General features: G+C 53.7%; 7 protein-coding genes across 7 annotated transcripts; 4 read left to right on the top strand and 3 right to left on the bottom strand.

The window, feature by feature from the left end:
- Nucleotides 1-567: 567 nt before the first annotated feature.
- On the bottom strand, nucleotides 568-2,691 carry FYU1 (putative UTP--glucose-1-phosphate uridylyltransferase; the record flags this gene model as incomplete). Its single annotated transcript, XM_049402830.1, has 3 exons — nucleotides 568-1,935; nucleotides 2,091-2,186; nucleotides 2,587-2,691. 3 exons carry the CDS (start codon nucleotides 2,689-2,691, stop codon nucleotides 568-570), a joined length of 1,569 nt encoding a protein of 522 aa, XP_049251318.1.
- Nucleotides 2,692-4,114: 1,423 nt separating this feature from the next.
- Nucleotides 4,115-4,958, bottom strand: J4E88_009225 (uncharacterized protein; the record flags this gene model as incomplete). Its single annotated transcript, XM_049402829.1, has 2 exons — nucleotides 4,115-4,306; nucleotides 4,353-4,958. 2 exons carry the CDS (start codon nucleotides 4,956-4,958, stop codon nucleotides 4,115-4,117), a joined length of 798 nt encoding a protein of 265 aa, XP_049251317.1.
- Nucleotides 4,959-5,467: 509 nt separating this feature from the next.
- Nucleotides 5,468-7,399, top strand: J4E88_009224 (uncharacterized protein; the record flags this gene model as incomplete). The annotated part of the gene is made up of 5 exons (XM_049402828.1): nucleotides 5,468-5,532; nucleotides 5,583-5,776; nucleotides 5,824-6,553; nucleotides 6,600-7,194; nucleotides 7,247-7,399. The coding sequence occupies 5 exons, from the start codon at nucleotides 5,468-5,470 to the stop codon at nucleotides 7,397-7,399; spliced, it is 1,737 nt and encodes a 578-aa protein (XP_049251316.1).
- Nucleotides 7,400-9,222: 1,823 nt separating this feature from the next.
- On the bottom strand, nucleotides 9,223-10,191 carry J4E88_009223 (uncharacterized protein; the record flags this gene model as incomplete). The annotated part of the gene is made up of 1 exon (XM_049402827.1): nucleotides 9,223-10,191. The coding sequence occupies one exon, from the start codon at nucleotides 10,189-10,191 to the stop codon at nucleotides 9,223-9,225; it is 969 nt and encodes a 322-aa protein (XP_049251315.1).
- Nucleotides 10,192-12,040: 1,849 nt separating this feature from the next.
- J4E88_009222 (uncharacterized protein) lies at nucleotides 12,041-16,179 on the top strand (the record flags this gene model as incomplete). The annotated part of the gene is made up of 4 exons (XM_049402826.1): nucleotides 12,041-15,302; nucleotides 15,351-15,600; nucleotides 15,654-16,051; nucleotides 16,106-16,179. 4 exons carry the CDS (start codon nucleotides 12,041-12,043, stop codon nucleotides 16,177-16,179), a joined length of 3,984 nt encoding a protein of 1,327 aa, XP_049251314.1.
- A 1,124-nt stretch (nucleotides 16,180-17,303) lies between these two features.
- On the top strand, nucleotides 17,304-18,667 carry J4E88_009221 (uncharacterized protein; the record flags this gene model as incomplete). Its single annotated transcript, XM_049402825.1, has 2 exons — nucleotides 17,304-17,477; nucleotides 17,642-18,667. The coding sequence occupies 2 exons, from the start codon at nucleotides 17,304-17,306 to the stop codon at nucleotides 18,665-18,667; spliced, it is 1,200 nt and encodes a 399-aa protein (XP_049251313.1).
- Nucleotides 18,668-19,772: 1,105 nt separating this feature from the next.
- Nucleotides 19,773-21,713, top strand: J4E88_009220 (uncharacterized protein; the record flags this gene model as incomplete). The annotated part of the gene is made up of 3 exons (XM_049402824.1): nucleotides 19,773-20,028; nucleotides 20,079-20,602; nucleotides 20,652-21,713. The coding sequence occupies 3 exons, from the start codon at nucleotides 19,773-19,775 to the stop codon at nucleotides 21,711-21,713; spliced, it is 1,842 nt and encodes a 613-aa protein (XP_049251312.1).
- Nucleotides 21,714-21,975: the final 262 nt, after the last annotated feature.

The following is a 21,975-nucleotide window of genomic DNA, read 5'->3' as shown; positions in this document are numbered from 1 at the left end:
AGCCACGGCTGCTTATATCAAGTGCTGTTCGCCGCTATCAGCAGGCATCATCGCTATGTAAGATACAGGTGACTGGCCGACTGCGCCTCTGCACTGCGCAGGAACCGGGAGATTGGTGGGGGTTGTTGTTCGCGGGTTGGGTTGGCTGCGTGGCTGGTGACATTCTGACATCACCGCGGTAGGGCCGCAAGGCTGAGATGGCGTGAGGCCGCAATCAGGCACCATTTCTTGGAAGTAATAAGCTGCAGATGGGTCAGTTCTTTGGGTTGACATGGATCTTCTCCATACTGGAGATTAGCTTACTACTAACCACATCTTACTAGCTTCAAACACAGCGTGTGGTGAACTCGAGCAACAACGAATGGATCATTATGGATTGTATTCAAGATGCATTTTGTCTATGATGATACGTGAATCATGGACATGCGTGACTATTACGCCCCATTACCGCCTGAGTCTTTTGCTCAAGTACGTTGCAATGCAGTCATCCCTCGTTACCAGTGGCTAAAGAAGACCTGTATCCTCAAAAAATCTATAAGAACTGTGAAGAAAATGTCGACAACCACTCTAGTGCTCGAGCAGCCTGAGCGAACCCTGGACGACGACGTTCTCGAGGATGGAACCCGGGGGAATGTCGATGGTGGAGCCCTCGGTCGCAACAATGATGACAGTGCCCTTGAGGGTGACACCACGGCCAAGGTTGACGGGACCGGTGATGGTCAGATGATCAAGCTCGACAATCTTGGGAATGGAGGGAATGCGGGCCTGGAAGCTGGAAACCTTCTTGAAGTCGCTGCCGAGCTTGATCAAGGGAGCAGGGCCGAATCGGTTGGGGTCAATCACCAGCTGGCCGTGCTGCAGTGTGTACAGATCCGACTTGACCAGCATCAGGTCAGAGCAGGTCTTGACGGGCAAGAAACGCTTCCGGGGAACGTTGACACCGTGCGCGTTCTTGAAGTGCTTGATGGCGGCACCGACAGCGGTCTCGAGCTGGAGAACCGAGATGTCGGCCTCGCCCTTCTTGTCGGCAGGGATGGACTTGCCGTTGGGGATGATCTCCATGGCAAGCTCGTTGGCCTCAACAACGCGCTTGATGGCGGCGAGGTTCATCCAGATGTTGTTGGTGTTGAAGTACTTGAACTTCTTGATCGACTTGAACTCGTTGACGTGCTCCTTGGGAACCTGGGCGATTTCAAGCAGACGGACAGAGCCCTCGTAGTCAATGATGGTTCCACCCTTGACATCAGCCTTGGTCTTGTCTGTCAGCTCCATGATGTACTCGGCCTGGGAGTCGACCATGTGCTGGAGAATGCGGAGATCGACAACGGCACCCAAGTTGTCGGCGTTGGAAAGGAAGATGTACTCGATACCACGGTCCATGAGCTTGTCAATCATGCCGGTGTTGTAGAGAGACTCGAAAACGTCACCGTGACCAGGGGGATACCAGTTGGCGATGTCGGACTTGTTCTCCTTGGGAGCGGGCAGGAGCGAGTCCTTGAGGATACGGGGGTATCTTGACTGGTTGAAGGTGAGGATGTCGATGTTGTGGCCCTCGTACTTCTTGATGATGCTGGCAGTGTCGGTGTCGGTGTTGAACGAGTTCATCAGTACGAACGGCACGTTGACATCGTATGTGCGGTTGAGGTACTCGATCTGTCGTACTGACAGGTCCAAGAAGGACATGCCATCACGGACCTCGATGACGGACTTGGGGCCAACGCAACCCATGGAGGTACCGAGACCACCGTTGAGCTTGACAACCGCCAACTTGTTCAGGTATTCGACAGCCTCGGTGTTGGCCAGCTCATCGTAGCTGACGACCTGCTCGGCCTTCGGGGGAGCGATGCGGTTCCAGTCAATGGCAGTGCCCTTGGCCTTATCGTTGAGGTATCGGCGGAACAGAGCGAAGAAGTTGTCCATCTCAGTCTCGAAGTACTGTAGTGGGTCAGTATACGCTCAGAATGACGTACCCTCCAAATGCCCCTCCAAACATGTTCACAGCTTGTAGTCGCAAGATTGACCCACGCAAGCATATCGAAATGTATAGGTGGCAGATGAAGATGGAGGGGTATAGAAGGATTGCGACTGACCTTCTTCTCAGCAGGGTCTGTGACGGTGTCGGCGAGCTTGTTGAGCGCGTTGCGCATTTGCGAGGCGGCGACATTGGTGGATGTGTTTTCGAAAGCCTGCAAAGTCGTTGTTAGTTGATTGAAATCGAATTCGAGGTGTTGGAGTTGTTGAGACGGTACGTGTTGTCACCACGACATCACTCCCGCGGGGAGTAGGCGATGCGAATGCGGGGCCAATACTCGAGAGTGGCAGCGAACACCAACTCAGATGATCGCCTACTCCGCTCGTAGGAAATCGCCTTGACGTCTGGCCGAACGGCGTATTGCGATCGACCAGCAATCGTGGCCGCTCAATGCCAGCTCTCCTCGGTCCCCACCATACCCATGTCGAGACAACGGGAAGCGGTGAGGATAGCTGCGTCCGCTGTGCAGCAACAAAACCAATGCAAGCAAGCAGCGCTGGAAAAAGCAAGACGCACGCCGGACAACTGCAGAAACAGAGAGAAAGAGTACTTACCACGTGGGACTGCGACTTGCCGTGATGGCGTTGGGATGAGAAGCCACCCTCGCCGCCCTCAGCAGCGGAGGGCTTCAAGTGAGAAGGAATCGCGCGAGACGCCATTGTGTATGTTTGAGGAGAAAAGAGGTTGTTCCGTGAGGAGAGAGTGGTGTAGGGAACAACAAGTGTTGGGGAGCTGGTCTCCTTAAAGGCAATGGGTCGCGCTTGGCGTTGAACGTGGGGCAAGTCGAGAACAAGCTATGGCCTGGTAACGAGAACAGGCTCGGGGTTTGATGGGGATGGTGAAGAGACGGTGTGAATTTGCCTTTTATACATGCAGGTCATTGCCGCTCAAGTACTAGAAGGGCAGTTACGACCGCAGCATCTCTGCATGGCAACGGCCACGCCACCAATAGTGCCTGCCCACGACGAAGTTTTGATACTCGCTTTCACACCATCAATGCAGCCATTACACCCATTGTACAATGGCTTGGGCTAGTAGCTATTTTCGCTCCAGCTATTCTGGTATCAGAATACAGCCCCCGAGCTGTTTCATCCAGCTTCTCACTCAGCTCTCACTCAGATCTGACCACGTTACTGTATCGTGGCTTCATAACAGTTACACTTCCAAGTCCTCACACCATCCCGCGTCCGCCCGAGCCAACAGTGACTATCGAATGGCTGCGCGGCCGCCTATCTGCTCGACCTCACGATGCACAATTGTTGAATAACTTTTCGGAGAGCTATGTCGATAAATTGAAAAGCCCCTCATCTGGCCGCCGCGCTAGCAGGGGGCTGCAGTCAGCTTGACGTCGCGCAGAGACCGCTCTTCCGACTTGCTCCCCAACAGACTTCCCCGGCTGGGAAAGTTGCATTTTTTTCCACAGTGGCGACTGCGCGATGCAACGCGGAGGCGAATGCAGCGGGGTTTCGGGTGATCAAGGGTCTTTTGCATCTGCATATCGCGGAAGAGACTTGGGATGAAAGATAGTGGCTGCAGAAGTGGAAAGTGGCAGTGGCGCAGGTACACGTCTGCATCGCTCGGACCACGTGGGGGATCTTCTGCTACTAAGTCGGTGTATTCACGCAACAACGATGCCCATGCTACGACAACAGCCTCAAGAACGCCCACCTCCACTACACATGCCCGTGTTGAAACTTTGCGGGAATTTACTGAGACTATTTCTCGAATTCCGACAAGGGCCATTGATCGCATTATGCCCAACAACAAGAATACCATTTAGGTGTACCAATGGCCCAGCCTGGAGGAACTCGCGATACCAGGAACCGAAATGGCAGAAGCTTCTACAAGCTTAGACGCTTGGCGGTTCCCGACTTCACGCCGTCAGGCTGTAAGACAGGGACAGCTATGGAAGTGGAGACTGAATCGGTACCGGTTGCGCTAACGTACCTCCCCTAGCACAAGTCAGGAACAGACATCGTTAGCTGTGCCCGTGGCTGGCGTCCGAGAAAACCTGCAGACGTTTCCACAGTCACGGCGACGCTTTGACTCGCTGCGGCAGTTTGCTAGTGACACCACCCCACCCTAGCTCGACCGTACGGGTCGTGTTATCTCGACGGCTGGCGCATCTGCAAAGGGTACCGCATGGGGCTTGCTAATTCTCAGCTTGATCCACGCGTTCTGGTCCGCCTCTTCTGTGAAGAATCTTTGTCTGAGCTCGTCGACCAACCACGCAAGCAGGCTCTCGATCGTTTGGAATGTAGAGCCAGATATCAACTACGCTGGTCAGTCGGTGTGTACGTATACATTGTGCTGTGCATACCTCGAATAAGAAAGTTTCTAGCTGAGGGTATCCCTCCACACGAGAGTCAGCCATGTTGTCAACCCAGACATTGAGGACCACGGGCTGTTTCTGCAGCCTCTCATTGGAGTTGACGCCAATCAGGCACGGGATGCGGACGTTGCGCAGGTACAGTACGTTCGAGCTGGTGCCAGACCCTTCGACGCGCGAGGTGATGTGTCCAGCGCCTTCGCCAAACATACTGCCTTTCAGGTAACAGACGTCGGTTTCGATCGCGTATACGTCTGTCGAGCCTGCGACATCGCGGACGCATTGAGAGACGGCATTCGATAGAGCGACGGTTGACATCCATGCCATGGAATCATCTTTAAAGCGCGCTTGTATCGCCTTGCTGAGCGTGCCGTAGTGCACAGTGCTGTCATCGACGGAGTCAGTAGAAGAAGCTGACGTGAACTGCTTTCCGAGTGTCAACGTGACACCGATCAGGGCCCGCTGCTTCTTCTCGCGTCCCCAAACATCTTTTCCTGCGTTGACGACGACCTCGAGATTCTGGACCATAATCTTGTCATAGTGTCCACTGGAGGCCACTTCGGCGTCCCACTGGGCCTGACGAACGACCTGGCTCATGACAGGAATTTGGTTGGCAAGTTTGAAGAAAGGTGTTGATTAAAGGGACAGAGTGTATCTTGGTGGGCCAAGATGATCGTCTGAAATTTGGGTGACTTGTTCAGGATGTCAGTATGGGGTATCTGTGCGATCACATAGCAATTATGCTAGACGACAAAGCGCGTGGGACAAGTGTTGGGTCTGCGATTGACAAAACGCATTGTTCTTTTCGAATTCCTCTAGATCTCATCACCTGATATGTGAAATACTCGCGCATGCAGAGGGCTGGAGGGCTGAAAGAGGGCTGAGATGGTACTCACCAGGCTGAAAGTGAGTTTGGTGAGGCTCGTGGTGGGGTATATGACGAGCGCCCTCCAGATGTCTGCCGCACGGACGTTCCTGCCAGAGCTCCGCAATCGAACATTCTAGCTACCCATCAAACTATAATTCAGAGCCTGTCCCTCGCACGCGTAGTACCAAAAGATTCGCAGTCACATTACAGAATCAACCACACGCACGATACCTCCACCATGGCCGACGCACTAAAAGCCGAGGGTAACAAGCTCTTCGCAGAGAAGAAGTTCGCCGAGTCCATGTAGGGTCCCCGCAAACACAGCCTAGCGACGGTTTACTAACAAATCCCAGCGAGAAGTTCTCACAGGCAATCGAACTCGACCCCCAAAATCACGTCCTCTACTCGAACCGATCCGGCGCATATGCCTCGCTAAAGGACTGGCAAAAGGCTCTCGACGATGCAAACAAGGTTACCGAGATTAAGCCAGACTGGGCCAAAGGCTGGGGACGCAAGGGAACGGCGCTCCACGGCGAGGGTGACTTGGGTATGTATAGCGCTCCTAGGAGAGATGACGTCGCTAACACCCAATAGTGGCAGCCACAGAAGCCTTCGAAGAGGCACTCAAGCTCGACCCAAGCAATGCTCAGGCAAAACAAGGCCTCGATGCCGTCAAGCGCGCAGTCGAAGCCGAGGCGAACGACAGCGGTGTCGGCCTCGGTGGCATGTTCAACGACCCCAACATGATCCAGAAGCTCGCGGCGAACCCCAAGACAGCCTCCCTCCTCGGCGATGCAGAGTTCATGGGCAAGCTCCAGCAGCTACAGAAGAACCCGAACATGGCTGGCCAGTTCATGCAAGACCCCCGCTTCCTCTCCGTCATGAGCGTGCTACTAGGTATCGACATGTCTTTCGGTCAAGGCCCAGGTGCTGGAGGAGCAGGCGATGCAGGCGCAAAGGAGGCCGAGGAGGACGTCGAGATGCCCGATGCGCGACCCGCTCCCGAGCAACCGAAGAAGGCACCCGAGCCCGAACCAGAGCCAGAGCCCGTAGAAGAGTCTGAGGAGGATAAGGCTGCAAAGAAGGCCAAGGCCGAGGCGGACGAGCTGAAGAAGAAGGGCACCGAGTTCTACAAGAAGCGACAATTCGACGAGGCTATCGAAAACTACAACAAGGCGTGGGAGACACACAAGGACATTGCATACAAGACCAACCTTGGGGCTGCCAAGTTTGAGAAGGGTGACTACGAGGGCTGCATCCAGGCTTGTGAAGAGGCTGTCGAGTACGGCCGCGAGATCCTGGCCGACTTCAAGATCATCGCCAAGTATGTCATTCCCAATCTTACACCAGCCATTTGCTAACACACGCAGGGCCTTTGCACGTATCGGTACCGCATACGAGAAGATGGGTGATCTCGCCAACGCAGTCAAATACTACCAAAAGGCACAAACCGAACACCGCACACCCGAAGTCCTCGCAAAGCTCCGTGCAGCGGAAAAGGCCAAGGCCAAACAAGAGAAGGAGTCATACATCAACCCCGAAGAGGCTGAGAAGGCGCGTGAGCTCGGCAATGCCAAGTTCAAGGAGTCCAACTGGCCCGAGGCCGTCGAGGCATACTCCGAGATGATCAAGCGCGCACCAGACGACCCAAGAGGATACTCCAACCGCGCCGCCTGCTTCATCAAGTTGCTAGAGTTCCCATCTGCTGTGGCAGACTGCGACGAGGCGATCAAGCGTGATCCAGACTTCATCCGAGCCTACCTGCGGAAAGCCCAAGCCTACTTCACCATGCGCGAGTACAACAAGTGTGTTAATGTATGCGCGGAAGCCATGGAGCACGACAAGGACGGTAAGAATGCACGTGAGATTCAGCAACAAGAAGCCAAGGCTCTGCAAGCACAATACTCAGCACGCGAGGGTGAGACTGAGCAACAAACTATGGAGCGTATCCAGCGGGATCCAGAGGTATGTCGACCCATACATGTTTCACATGAGAGCTCTACTGACACACACTCAGATCGTTGGCATCCTCCAAGACCCTGTCATGCAAGCCATCCTCCAGCAGGCCAAGGACGACCCCGCGGCGCTGCAAGAGCATCTCAAGAACCCCAGCATCCGCTCCAAGATTCAGAAGCTGGTGCACGCTGGTGTCATCAGGATGGGACGTTAGAAGCAATTTCTCTGATGGCACCCGGGTTCTCATGCATGCTCGTGCCAAATTGATCATCAAGCATGATTTTGCGATCATTCCACACATATTTTGTATGACTATACGGGAACTTTCTCTTTTTCTCTGCATAGCGTTTAGGTAATGAAATGTCCACGATTTCTCCTGTTCACATGTCACCTTGTATGACAAATCGCGTGAGATGAATGAATATGCATAGATGTATTGCGGTAAAGAAATGTAGTTGCCTGTTGCCAAAATGCACGGTATATATCTTCGTTGAGTCTCGGCCTTTCCCAATGCGATCTTCTCATGGATACGTTAAAGAGGATGTGAAAGACACCGTACGCCCATCCTTATACTCCTTCCCAGACGAACTCAGCAGATATTCTAAACTCCCCTCAAGTACACTTCCTCCCGTCTTCCATCTACTACAACCCACTAATAAAATCTAACAACCTCAACAACGCACCATTCTCAACTCTACAGCCCTCGCCCTCCCTCTGCGCCCTCCGCAATCCCTGCGCCAGCCACAGCCTAATCGTATCCGGATCGAGGTTGCGGAAGTTCTGCTGCCCGATCATGACGAAGGCTTGGGCGCAGAGCGTTGTACTTTCACTGGGGGAGGGGGGAGGTTTCGTGGAGCAGGATGTACATTCTAGCGTGTTTGTTGGAGGGGGTGAGTTTGGAGTTGGGGGGTCGTTGCAGCAGGGTGGGGGACCAGTTATTGTTAAAGTTGTTGTGTTGGTTACCGTGAGGTGGGTGTCGAGGGACGGGGCTTGTGTTGACGTTGACGTTGAGATTGAAGTTGGCGATACCAACGACATGTTTGACCGTGACGACGACGATGGCGACGGCAGGTAGAAAGAGGATCCGCCCAAGAAGGAAAGGTCGCTCATGTCTGGGACATGCCCGTGGACATCAGGGTAGTTTGCTAGTTGCGGGTCGATGAGCTGATCTGGTTGGATGGATGTGAGTGCTAGCGAATCGGGTTGTGAATCGGTTAAAGCGGAAACGGGTGGTCTGGGTATATCTTGAGATACAGGCGCATTTCCTTCTCCTATATATCTTTCTCCTTCTTCAACATCTTCGTTGCTGGTATTCTGTCGTTGGGGTTGTTGGTGTGAGCCCGCCGCGCATCCTCCTGCTTTCAGAGCGGCGATTTCCGCTCGCGCTTCTTCAAGCAACTTTTCGGTCTCGGCGAGCTTTTGCTCAAGAGAAGCAACATGATCGCGCTGTCGAGCGCGGTGTCTCCTTTGATTCTCGCGCACGCGGTTCAACGTGTGCTCTGCTGAAACGCGTGACTTGCGGCCGTTGCCGCGAGTCGCTGTCGGTGCGGCATCGGAGGTGTTGTGGTCTGACGCCGATGAAGAAGTGGGTGATGTTATCATTGCTGTGGATGCTGAAGAGGGTTTTGCTGGGCTTAAGATTTCACGGAAGTGCCTTGAGAATTTGTGGAGGAATTGCGCACGGAGACGCTGGGCGGCTTCGAGAACGTTGAAGCGTGCCTGGGTGGAGGTGAGGCAGCGGGTGTAATAGCTTGGCGGTGACATATCGTTTTTGCGGGGATCTTGAAACACGAATGTGGTTGCTCCATGTTCGGGGTTGTCAGAACATGAGCACATGCGAGAATTGGGCTGAATGGATTACAGTAGTAACTTCGTTCAAGATGAGATGCACATTTGTTGGCCGATTTTTGAAGTTTGTTTGAAATTACTTTTGACGTTACTGACGTGTGTAGGCTATTCCTTGTCGCCAACCTTTCACGACTTTGACATCTAACATGGGAAAATAATTATGCCCATACTCGATAGCTCTCTGTAAAATCATACCAAGCCCCGTAGGAAAAGCTTGATCCGATGATCCATCCAATCCACATCCTTCGGGTTGGCCCCGCCACCCGCAATATGTCCCCAGATGCTGGGTACAATCTCCACGGTCGCATTCTCCAGGCTCTTGGCTTCCTTCTCGCTGACATAAGGTCGGAAGTACTGATCGTACTCGCACGGCATGAGCAGAACCTTTGCTTTGATGCTTTTGAGTGCCGGCTCTACATCCTCCGCCTTGGTGCACCGAGTGATGTCTCCGCGCTGCCACATACCCAGCATTACCAGAAGATCGTCACCTGTCCAACCTTCGTAACCCTGAATAGTAGCCACATCATCCCAGTCTCGCAGTTGCTGGAAGCCCATCTCTTTGTAGCATTCTTCGTCGAACCATTCGGCGCTTGTCAGCCACGCAGAATAGGCCTTTCCGAATGCTCTGATACCTCTTTCAGGACTCTTTGCACTTTCCAGCGCTGCCTTGGGTCCTTCGAGGAATTGGAAGTTGTGCTTGCTTGTTTTGGCAGATGAGCATACGATTACGGCATGCTTGATGAAGTCAGGGTGTGCTGTTACCCAATGGTAGGTGATCTGGCCACCCATCGAAAATCCTAGCATGACATCTACCTCTTTGATACCGAGCTCTTGGGTAAGAAGCTGGTACTGGGAATTGATGCAGTCCATGTACTCAAGGGTACTGGGGAAGTCGGGCGTGTTTGAAGGGCTAGAAGATTCGCCATTGCCGAGAAGGGCGATCAGGATGATCTTGTGATTCTTCAGAGCGGCGTTGGCATGTGTCAAGGTGGTGTCGAGACGGCCTTTGAAGCATGTGTGTACAACCGCTATCTTGCTGTTGTGCGGGTTGAGGATCTTGTAGGCCAGCTTGAGTTTCGGCTGTGTGGTGCCATTGTGGAACTTGAAATCAGAAATCTCGTACGTTTGGAGAGGCTCGGAGCTGGCTTGAGACGACATTTTGTGATGCAATGGAATAAACGGCAGAGGCTATGGAGATGAGGGGAAGATGAAGTTTCGCGGGGTACTGTACTGAGGGTTCAGAGTGTCGGTGCGATGACGATAGTATGGGGCTTTCTTCGTCATTGGCGCATGGCTTTGCCCCACTTGCGGCTCTGAAAGACCGCGGTTTGGTGTTCGTCGGAAGTCTAATGTGTACTTTATTCATCCATCGGCCAACACCGGCTCTCATGATGCTCGGTGGAAGCATGGAAGCGGAGAGATGTGCTGATGGAAATGAAGATGGACAGTTCGTTCTTCTGTGCATCGTATGCCCTAGCAGCCGACCGATATATACTGCAGAGCCGTTCACTGCAGGTCTACCGAATTTGCAAGTTTCCTGCTGGGATGTTTGGTGGTTACTGCTTATGGGTTCATCGGGTTGCGCCACCAACGGCTTACAGTCTGGTAGATGAGCGCTCATCTTAATCCTACCATGTCGGCACACCACTGCATATCGGTAAAGGCCATGTGGCCAATAGCGGACGACCAAGGCCGCTAGCGTCTGAAGTAAGCACCTGTTGTTCGTGTTGCATCGCGAGACGCGCTGAATGGAAAAGTGTTTGAAGCGCTGGCAAAGGCACAATCCTCCTGCCTCGAAATTCTTGTGGCCGTGTTGTGTTGTTCGTTCGTGAAAGCGGAACGTCAAGGCCTCCGTTCCGAGTATATTTAGACGTCGGCCAGGTGGCACAGCCGAGGCTTGCGGTACGCTAAGGAACCGCTACCCCTGTCGCGCCTTATCAACTCCATTGTTGTTTCGGGCATAGCCCATCCTGTGGTCTTCCCCTTCGGGAGACACTCAATAGCCTTACAAGCGAGGTATCGTTGAGCAGTTGGAATCTGTTGTTGTTGTCGCCATGTTCCTCAGGGGGTTGTCGAGGTACGCACATGAAGAGGAGAGTGAAACACATGCCACGCACGTCATGACGATCTTGACAAGCTGGGGCCAGGATCTACGTACATAGAGTAAGACGTTGGGCATAGAAGACCGGGCAGTGCTGGTGGTGAGATGACAATGGAAAGCACATGGAGAAGTCATTGTCGATGCGCCGGATACAACAAGGTCAATGTTTGAGCCGCACACAGACTGCAGGCGCTGCCGCCAAGGGAATGCTATACGACCGCATGTGGTAACTGGGTGAATGTAGGACCGAGTGCGCGGCGCACAGACGGGATCTGGTGGGCTGAATGTGGGGTGTGTCGACGTTGGCGCTGCGAACACGAGACATCTGCAGACGGCCGTTTCCAAGCATAGCCGTAGCCGGCAAGCGACGCAGAATCGCAATTTCGCTGTACGGCTTTACGCAAATCTTGCTCGTGTAGAGAAAGCCCGAGGCAGCAGACGCAAAAGGAGTTTAGGATACCGCTGCAGGCATGCAACGATAAGCGGGCGGCGCGCAATTAGCTTCGACCCTGGGCAATTTAGCTGATAAACTACTCCGCAACTACAGCGGCGGTTCCACGACGTTGTTGGGTCCTGGCGTGGTCCGCATTTCGTGGCTTTCCTCCCATCTGCCTTTCTTTTCACCTGTATATACCTGACGGCGGCATTGGTTCTTCGCATCAGGCAGTTTCATGTGGCCGGACCCTGTTAGAGAAGTGACAGACTCTCGGAACACGTTGGCCAGCCCGTCGCCGCCGCCAATAATCAATTGAGCCCCAGGGACGGCAAACACGACACACGCAGCCTCGACGCCAGGCACGCGATCACCCCGACGCGCCTCACCCGCCATTCACGGTGTGCATTTCCACCACCCACGACCCCTCCCACCACCAGTGATAGCACCAGTCTTGGTCTGCGGGCAGCACCATGGTGGACGCACAGGATGCCGGGAGTAAGCTCTTCTCAAAGAGCCGCTGGAAGACCAAGATCTTCGAAAAGACCAACGAACTCGCCGCCGCCACACAGCCCAAGACGAAGCCGCCCTCGGACGACCACGACATCAACGACTTCCTCAAGCCCTCGACCGACCGCGCCGCCCAGCAGCAAAAGGACGCCGCTGCCGCCGCCTCAGCCTTCCTCCGACCCCGCATAGACGTTGCGAGCGCCCAGCGATGGCCCGGCGCACAGACGATCCTGAACAGCGCAGCTGCTGCCGGAAAGAGCCCAGGGCCCGGCGGTCTGAAGACTGGCACGCGCAAGAAGGGCTTCACCGTGAGCTTCGTGCGCACAGTCCCCGAAGTCATAGGCCATGGCGGGGACGAGTGCGAGGACCCCGTTGTGGAAGTCGCGAAGAACAAAAAGGCAGCGACGATCCCGGAACCGGAGAAGGTGCAATCTCAGACGCCGCAGGACGATGCAAATCTGGGAGCGCGCAGCAATGGCATAGGCAGGACCCCCTCGCAGACCGAGTACAGAACAAACCTCACGAGAACGCGGACGAACCCCGGCGAGCTGTCCCCACCACTCGGCCAGAAGATGCAGATGGGTCAGATCAACACCCACGCTACGCAACTGCCACCCACACCGCCGCGCTACATGGGATCTATGGGCTTGGGAGACCGACCAAAGGGCCTCACCAGGGCGCCCACTGGCTTTGACGGGATACCAGAGCCTATATCTATCCCTCCCGGAAGGCGACCCAGCACCAGCGAGGACTCTGTGTATTCCCAGGATTCGGACAACCTCTCACCTGTCATGTCGAGGAATATGTCAGTACGCGAACCTACTATCCAAGAAGAGGACGACTTCCAGCCAAAGCCGCTTAAGCGCACGCAGACTGGCTTCAGTACCCTGGGCGACGACGATCTGCCCTCGCCGGTGCATGCGATACCTTCGGTGCCCATGATGCCAGAAAGACATTTGGCTGAGCAGGAGGACGACGGCCCGAGTTCGTTCGCTGCGAGGGTGAAACAAAAGATGCGATCGGAAGAGGGCAGAACACTGCATGAGGCATCGCAACGGGCAGCCTCGGGTCAAAGACGGGACTCCGAGACGAGCTCACAGCAGTCCCTCGTGGGCACACCTCCTTCCTCATATGCCACACCGGCCGCGGCCAGAACACCTCTCGAGACACCACAGTCCGATTCCAGGGGATCTCCTCGGATGAGACTGGACACTGAGGACCCTGAACGATCGAGAGCCCGTGGGCCCTCCCCAGGACGGCCGGGAGCGCAATCACCACCATCCGCGTCTAGATCGCAATATGTCGCATTTTCCCCTTCACAGACACGCGCCTCTCCTGCTGCACGGTCGGATCCTTTTATCAATACGAACGTACAACGGATTCCGTCGATCAAAGAGAACGCTCTCTTCGGGGCCCTTGACGACAGCCCAAATCTCCCAACCCCACCCCAGCTTCCCCCGAGTACATCTTACTTCTCGTCCGCTCAACCTCAACTGCAACCTTCTTCACTTCCCCAGCCTCTCGCCATCTCAGGACCTCCCAGCCAGTTGCCGTCACGAAACGCATCTGGTGCCAGCACCAGCGCCAAACCCGCTGCTCCTCTCGCTCGTTCGGATACGAGATCTGCGAATGATTCCGCATACCGGGACTTTGCCGAGCGCATCACGCATATGAGAGGCATCTTCCAGCTGACAGCTCAGCTCGGAGGCAACCTCAACAATCACTCGCCGATGCAATGGCTCAGAGTCGCTACTTGGTGGTTCTTGAAAGGACGCACTGGAATGGAGAACCTGATTAGGAGTCAATCCAAGTCTGCCGAACCCATACAAGAACGACTGGCTCAACCGCATGTCGACCTGGCCAAAGTGTGGTGGATCATCTCTGAAGTCCTTCCGAACCATCCTAGCTTACAGGGGTACGGCAACTCGTCCCCCGACGCGCAAGTCGGTATGGCAAGACAAGCCGGAGACCCTGCGAGTGCGGAGGTGTTTGATATACAGAATGCGATTACCCACTACCTGAAATTGCTTGTGGGGTCGATGAAGAAGCATCAAAGCATGCCTCCAACGCAAGCTCTTATCCAGGGACAAGACCAGAAGATATGGGAGGAGTATCCGACATTCCCCGCAGATGCAGCGAGCGTGCTAACCTCCGGGCTCCCTGCTCCCAACGGCAGCCAGTTTAGTCTATCCCAGTATATACCCCTTTCCGACACCAAGACCGACTTCTGCTACTTCCGCATGTTCGTCAAAGCCTCGGTCTCGACCGACGACCCCGCGACCGACCGCGTTCCGATGGATGCTGTTGTTTCTGTCATGCGGTCTAAGGACGAGTTTCAAGTCAAGTTGGCCATCTGCAGCCAAAACAGCCTCATCAACCTTCTGGTGGGCTCAGGATCAGTACTTGGCTGGAAAGATGTCAACTGGAAGCAACAGGTTTCGCAACTCACAGTTCAGTTGAAGCACGGATTTGTCTTGACTCTTGCGCTGCACGAGAGTGACTTCCGTAGTCTCTGGTCTATCGTCAATCACACGAACCGAGTCGAGTCAGATCTACGAGAACGGAGAGACGAGCGCTTTGCTTGCAAATTGTACCTCCAGGAGGCGAGCTACCGGGATCCTGCAAACCCATCGGCATGGCCAGGCGATCGGATTCAAGGCTGCAAGCTGATGGTGTTCCAAAGAATCGAACGAAGTAGTGAAGGTACAGGAAAGCGGAAGTTGCATCGAGGCTACCGTATGGTTCTGGTCACGCCGCAGCAAACCAAGCAAGTCAGCTTGATCAACCATGAGCTCGGAACAAAGCAGGAGCCCATGAACTTCGAATACGTCACCGAAGCTAACCAAGCTCCGGCGTTGAGACTGCGATTCCGTGAAGAAAGTGCGGATAAGAAGCTGAGGACATGTGCAGCTCACCTCGTCTTCCAGAGTGGCAGGGACCGAAACGACCTCTTTGGCACATTCACGTCCATGAATGTCGCAGAAGGTGAGACTACCTTCGCTCAAGTCGCACTGAAGGCATTCCACATTGAGAGTGCGGACCAGTCAGAGGGCTTTACCTCGCAGGGTAGTCGCGTGCTTGAAAAGCTGCAGTGGGTGGAAGCCAAGGTTATGAACCTGGATCCAGAAGCTGCAGGATTGGAATCAGCACCTACTGTCAAAAGTGAGAGTTTGAGAATCATGTGTCGACATACTGCTGGTATCATCTCTGACCGCATGAACTTGGGTAAGTTGAGTCTTCTCGGACGAATAACGCGATACTAACGACTTCCAGGATCTGGTGAACTTCTAGTCCGCCTCCCAGTCGACGGAGCCGCCGAACTCACACTCCTCCGTGAAGCTCAACAAGACATGGCTGTAGCTGTCGACAGCAGCCGAACCGACCCTGCCGTCCCCGATGAACTAGCCAAGCTCCTCAAGACACTCACAAGCGCCTCGACGATCCGAAGACTGACCTTCAACTCCTTCAACGATCTACACACCTTCCAGTTAGCTGTCACCGGCTTTCACGTGAAATTCGACGGGTATGTCTATCATCCTCACCGTGCCTTTTGATATCTAGCTAACACTATCTCAGTCTCGCAAATTCCTTCTCCATCTCCCGTCGACGCATGGTCGTCCCCATCTACAAGCAATGGACCGCCACACGCATCCGACTCCAGATCGTCGAACAAGACAACATCATCCAACTTCTTGCCTTCTTCGAAGACTTCTCCCATGCCGACGCCATGAACTTCCAACTCCGCCTCACTGACACGTTCCAAAAGACTGACAAGAACGGTCAGTTCGGACTCAAGCTTGTCGATGCGAAATTCGCTCTTCCGGTCGATGAACGCAGGGGCGAGGGCAAAATACAAAAGGCGGAGGGCAGACTTACCGGTTGGTCTGGTACGAAGAGACGATTTGTTTGTCTAGATGAGATTGAGTATCCGGGCGAGCATGATGATATTCTCATCATGTTTGATTCTGCTGAGAGTAAGTCATGCGCACACCATTTCCTAACAGGGACAATGCTAAGATGAATAACAGCACGCGATACCTTCGCTGAAGCCTTACCCGCTGCGACCATGGAGCGCAAGTTCACTGTTCGAAGGAAGATATAGAACTTCACTTCCCTTCCCGGCTTGCTGGACTTGGAAGACTAGCTGGCTTGCATAACCACCACCACACATCAAATACCGCAGATGTACATTTTCCTTTGTTACCACCAAGCGCGAGGCTCGCTTCTCGATTTCCTTCCTCTTCTCTCTTCTACTCCACACCCTTCTGGACAAAGAAGACAGGCGCTTCTCCTTCTTTTACCCTTTTGTGTTTTGGCGTTTCGGAGCAAAATGTGACACGAGATATCACTACTGGCATGTAGGGAATTAGGGGTGTTTGTTTGTTAGGACTTTCTAAGCATTGTTGGCATATCCATGTTTTGTTAGCGATTAGGTTCGATATATACCAGAGTGTGTTCGCTGTCAAATACAGAGAGAGGTCTGAATGAAAGCAGAGTTATTCGACTTATCCCATCTGCCCTCTACCACTGAAGCGTGTTTAGTTTACTCCCATGACGGAGGAACACGAATTGGGTAACATCGACGCTGCAACAGCTGGTTCCTTTGCGAGGAAATCATAGGGTGGTAATTTTTCGTCCGAGTATCACAGAGACGGCGAATTGTCCTCCACTTGCCCCTCCGCGTCATCACAGTACTAATCTCAAAAGAATTGCAAACTTGATTGCTGCTATCACAGTGCCTCGTCGTACAGACTACTTTCTGAAAACGCAATCCAAACTCGGTTGCATCCTCCTCTCACTGCGAACATCGTGAAAGGTGAAGGACCAACTCCTCAAATTCTCCTTCACCTGATCGGAGATAAAAGCCAGCGCGTCGGGTTGTATACAACTGCGTTTGCTCGGACTTAACGAGGCGCCGAAGCAAGCAATCGCGTGCTCGTCAAGTGAGCAAAAAGGCGCGGGTAACTGCGGGAATGACGTCGAAAGAACAAAGTGAAGGAGGGAGTGAGCACGATAAACAGATAAACAATGCGGGTACCTGCTGGGCCCTTCACTTGCTAGTGTGTATATAATCTATCGATACTGTCAGGAGTACACTCCTTCCTTCCTCCCCACACACGACACCTACGCGACTTGACTGCAATCGAGTATACCCTACCTTAATACAATTCGACTTGCTACTTGACTCGATCTTCTTTCTACGTCCAACTCCACCTTCTTGTCACCATGACTGGCCGAACACCCCCTGCTGTCTTCAACTCCTCTCCTGCGCCAATCGACCAAGACTGGGTCGACTCTGAACTCATTCCTTTCCTCCAGCGAGTCTACCCAGAAGAGCGTAGGACTACAATGGAGTGGAACCGCCAGGTCGTCTTCGGAAGGTCGAACCTGCATCTTCTCGTAAGTAACCCGGACGCCAACTTACTCCCCATCAGGCAACCCAAGAGCACACATCGTATCCCCACCAAGCCACACAACGGCGGGGAAATACGTGGAGTGCACCTGGGACACCCAACAGCCACTCCGCCATCTCTTAAATACAGGCACTGACGCATACATCCTAGGAGCACTACGAAGACTTCCCGTTCACAATCGAACGTCTCCGCCTATGCCTACTCAACTCGGAACTTTTGACAGCGGCGGAAATGTCGAAGTTCATTCCCGTCACCGATCAAGGCAGCCAGTACTGTCTGCGTATCTTTGTCCGCCACGCCATCGTTCACGGATCATACATGCTCTTCTCCTTGGGAGACAACCCGAGTCCGGAGTTCCCTCGAGCAGGACATACTAGTACTAGGCCGTCCACCGCATCTCCAGCTGAAGCTGCCCCAGCGCGCGCTACTTCTGTTGCAGTGCTTGAAGCAAGGAATGCGACACTGGAGAGGGAACTGGCTAACCTCAACATGAGGGTCGATCAGGCTGAGCGTGGTCGTGGAAATGGTCGCGGAAACGGTCGTGGAAGGGGTCGGCCTTCGCAGCCTCGTGGCGACTTCGTTGGACGTTCGGACCGCGGTGGTCGTTTTAACCAAGGACCAAATGTTTCTCCCAACATGCAACAGGCGTCATCTCAGTTCCCTTCAATTCCACCTTCGGGAATGTATGGCTACCCAACTTATCAGTATGGGTATGGTAATCCTTACATGGCTCAGCCGGCTATGGGTGGCTATCCTGGAAACCTTTACCAACAGCAGCCATTCACCAACCCTGGACAGCAGTATGGCGGCGGCTGGACTGGCAGTCAAATGATGTTTACCGCCCACCAAGACTACTCTTCACAGACGGGAGCAAGCAGCGGTTTCGCGATGCCGCCGCCGCAGCAAGTCAGCAATGCGGGTTATCAAGGCCAATCTACTCAACGTGGTCGCGGATCTTCAGGAAATCAACAAGGCCAAGGTCCAGCATCGGCTCAAGGTCGTCCAACACGTCCTCAGCAACCATCATCAGGCTCAGGTGCGAGCACTCACGTGCCTCGCCCTGACGCGGAAGAGTTCTATCCAGGTTCGGATACCCACCAGATCAATTCTACAACGCCGATGTCACTGACCACCAGCAGGATCCAGAAATGGCTACAACTGATTCGGGACGGCTGATTGGAAGTGAGACGAGTTTTTCCGGCAAGTGAGATTTCGGTGAGACCGAGAGCATGGAAAGATAAGGGCAAAAGTTTTGGGAAAATGGTGTTTGGCAGCTGCGAGTAATTTGCCTCAGTGGATGTCACCACCTCCATCCTCTCGGCAGTAGATACCCATAGATGTTAAATCGAAAGAAGTTCGTTGGTGCGGTGATCTCTCCGCCACGACTTCCGCCAATTTTCCGCTAGCAGGTCCGTGCTTGATTGATAGCGTGAGGTTTATCTGAACACCAATTACACCCGCCGCTTCAACACCAACCTCTCCAAGTTTCCAACGCCCCGTCGCAACCACGCCCCATCAGCCATCATCTCGCGCGTGATCCATTGCAGAAGGAGGTAACCGTGATGAAACGCTTATACTGATAACCCTACGTCCAAGGTCTTGGCTACCATCCGGGCGGAGATCCTAGATCCATTCAGGCGCGTCGCAATCGTGACTAGGGCCAGAAGGGGAGGTGACAAGACCAAGAGATGGATACTGGCTTGGCGCGTCCTGCGCGCCCGCATGGGAAGCTTCCCTGAGCGTTATCTTTTCCTGCTTAGCCCAGCTTGGCACGTCTTTTTCGAACGTTCCGCCGCGCCCATGGAGCAAGGCTGGTTGCTCGTATTGGCGCCCGGGTTCTTTGCTCATTCCTATCTTATCCTGATCCTGGGGCTACCACGGCCTTGGATGCCTCTAACCAACGCGCTTAACTGCGGCAGTATGCCTGAAGGTCTGGTTTGTATGATCCTCCGACCGGACTAGGCGCCGTTCCATGGTCTTGGATGGCTGTTATGTGCATGTTGCTGTGATAACGCGGGAACCGAGCGAACGAAATGCCATGGCGAGAGTGGACACGCTCGATAGTCGCGTGCGACCCTTGTGCAACTCTTGTCCAGAGCGTCGGTCTTGGAGTTTGCTTGGGTGTATATGAAGAGGGGCATGGTACACCTGTCTGGACCGCAGGCACTCAAGTTCATCGCCCGTTGCGTCTACTTGATTCCACCGCCCGCGCATTCAATTTCGCGGTCGTACCTTGTTACCTTTGTTCTACCTGAACTTAGTTCAAGTTCTCTTCAGCACAATGGCGGCCAACACCAACGTCAAGGCGTCTCTTGAGATCACCAAGGGCGCCACTGCTATGGACCCTATCCCGCTCGACACCAGCTCCACTGGTTCCTTTGACGAGAACACCAACCTCTTGGGTCCATTCCCTACTGAAGAGGAATGGGCGACTCTTCCCAGGGTTGCTGGTCGCATCCCGTGGCAAGCATGGACTGTGGCTGCTGTTGAGTTCGTTGAGCGCTTCAGTTACTACGGTACCAGCGCTGTCTTCGTCAGTAAGTTGATTGATAGCTCGTATGTCTGGGCATACACTGACTTTTACCAGACTTCATCCAAAAGCCATTGCCTCCTGGTTCCACAACTGGTGCTGGTTTCTTGAAGAAGGGCGTCAGTTCCGGCGCTCTGGACATGGGCCAACGTGCCTCCACCGGTCTCACCATGTTTAACCAGTTCTGGTCTTACATCACGCCTCTCGGTGGTGCCTGGCTCGCCGACGAGTACTGGGGACGTTACAAAACCATCCAGTACTCTAACCTTATCGCTCTTATCGGCCACATTATTCTGATTATGTCTGCTATCCCCGCAGTTATTGTCAAGCCTAATGTCGCCATCGGTGTCTTCGCTGTCGGCCTCGTCGTTATGGGTTTCGGAACTGGTGGTTTCAAGAGTAACATCTCTCCACTCATCGCCGAACAGTACAAAGATCAAAAGGCCTACGTCCGTGTCAGGAAGAATGGACAGAAGGAGATTGTCGACCCCGCCACTACCACTGCGCGTATCTACATCTACTTTTACTTCCTGATCAACTGTGGATCTATCTGCGGTTCCATCGCCATGGTTTACTCAGAGGTATGTGCCGAATCAGACTGCATTGTGTGACCTCACTAACGCCATCCAGCATTTCGTCGGTTTCTGGCTCTCTTACACGCTACCCACTATCTGCTACCTCCTCTGCCCCATCATTCTCATCACGATGAAGAAGCACTACAAGCTCTCGCCACCCACTGGATCCGTCATGGGCAAGGCTTTCAAGCTCATCGGTCTCGGTATCAAGCAGTCACCCCGCAAGAACACATTCAAGGACGATGGTTTCTGGGACAGGATCAAGCCTACTGCTCTTCGTGCCAGCGGCCAGGCTGTCCCTGACTGGATGACCTTTGACGATGCCTGGGTTGATGAAGTCAAGCGCGGTATCCTCGCTTGCAAGGTCTTCTTGTGGTACCCTCTCTACTGGCTTGCGTACAACCAAATGACCAACAACCTTGTCTCCCAAGCCAACACCATGAACCTCGGAAAGACACCCAACGACATTGTCTCGAAGCTAAACCCCATCTTCATCGTTATCCTTATTCCGATCATGGACTTCTTCGTCTACCCCGCTCTCCGCAAGGCTGGTGTCAACCTCTCGCCCATCAAGAAGATCACTGCTGGTTTCGCTCTCTCCTCGTTCGCCATGGTGTCAGCCTGCGTCATCCAATACTACATCTACAAGATGTCACCCTGCGGCAGCAACATCAACGCCCTCAGCAAGGAACGCAAAGACTGCAACGCCGACATCTCCGTCTGGGTCCAAGCCTTCCCCTACGGTCTGATCGGTATGTCCGAGATTCTCGCTTCCATCACCAAGCTCGAGTACGCGTACACCAAGGCCCCCAACAACATGAAGTCCACCATCCAGGCCGTTGCCCTCTCCACCTCCGCTGTCTCCGCCGCTCTTGGCCAGGCCTTTGTCAGTCTGTCCGAGGACCCGCTTCTCGTATGGAACTATGGTTCCGTTGCTGTTGTTGCCATGTTCGGCGGTATTGGTTTCTACCTTACTTTCCGCAAGGCAGATGCTCAGGAAGATGCTATGAACAACATGAAGGAGAGCAAGTACGTGGGCGGCCGTGAGATTGGCGATGCGGAGAATGTTGAGACTCTTAGTGTTAGGGATGAGAAGAACGAGAAGAGTGGGTTGTAGATATCAAAAGTACGGTAATGGTCGAATGATAGTAATGATATGAATGATATGAATGATATTCATCTTCCAATCTCTGTGTCTATGTATAAAACCATCCTATTTTGACCCATGTAGTCATCCCAAGCTATACCCGCTCAGTAATAAGCCGTCCAAAGTCATCTCAGTAGTACATAATCTTTCGTTTCCACCGCAGTCTCGTCTTCAGTAGAACTACTCGAGGTTAATTAGACTTCATCAAAAGCATCCAAATAGCCCCTGTATC

Source organism: Alternaria novae-zelandiae (assembly GCF_023758075.1).
Source record: "Alternaria novae-zelandiae strain BMP 2774 chromosome Unknown scaffold_23, whole genome shotgun sequence".
NCBI lineage: Eukaryota > Fungi > Ascomycota > Dothideomycetes > Pleosporales > Pleosporaceae > Alternaria > Alternaria novae-zelandiae.
This window is presented reverse-complemented; position numbering and strand designations above follow the sequence as displayed.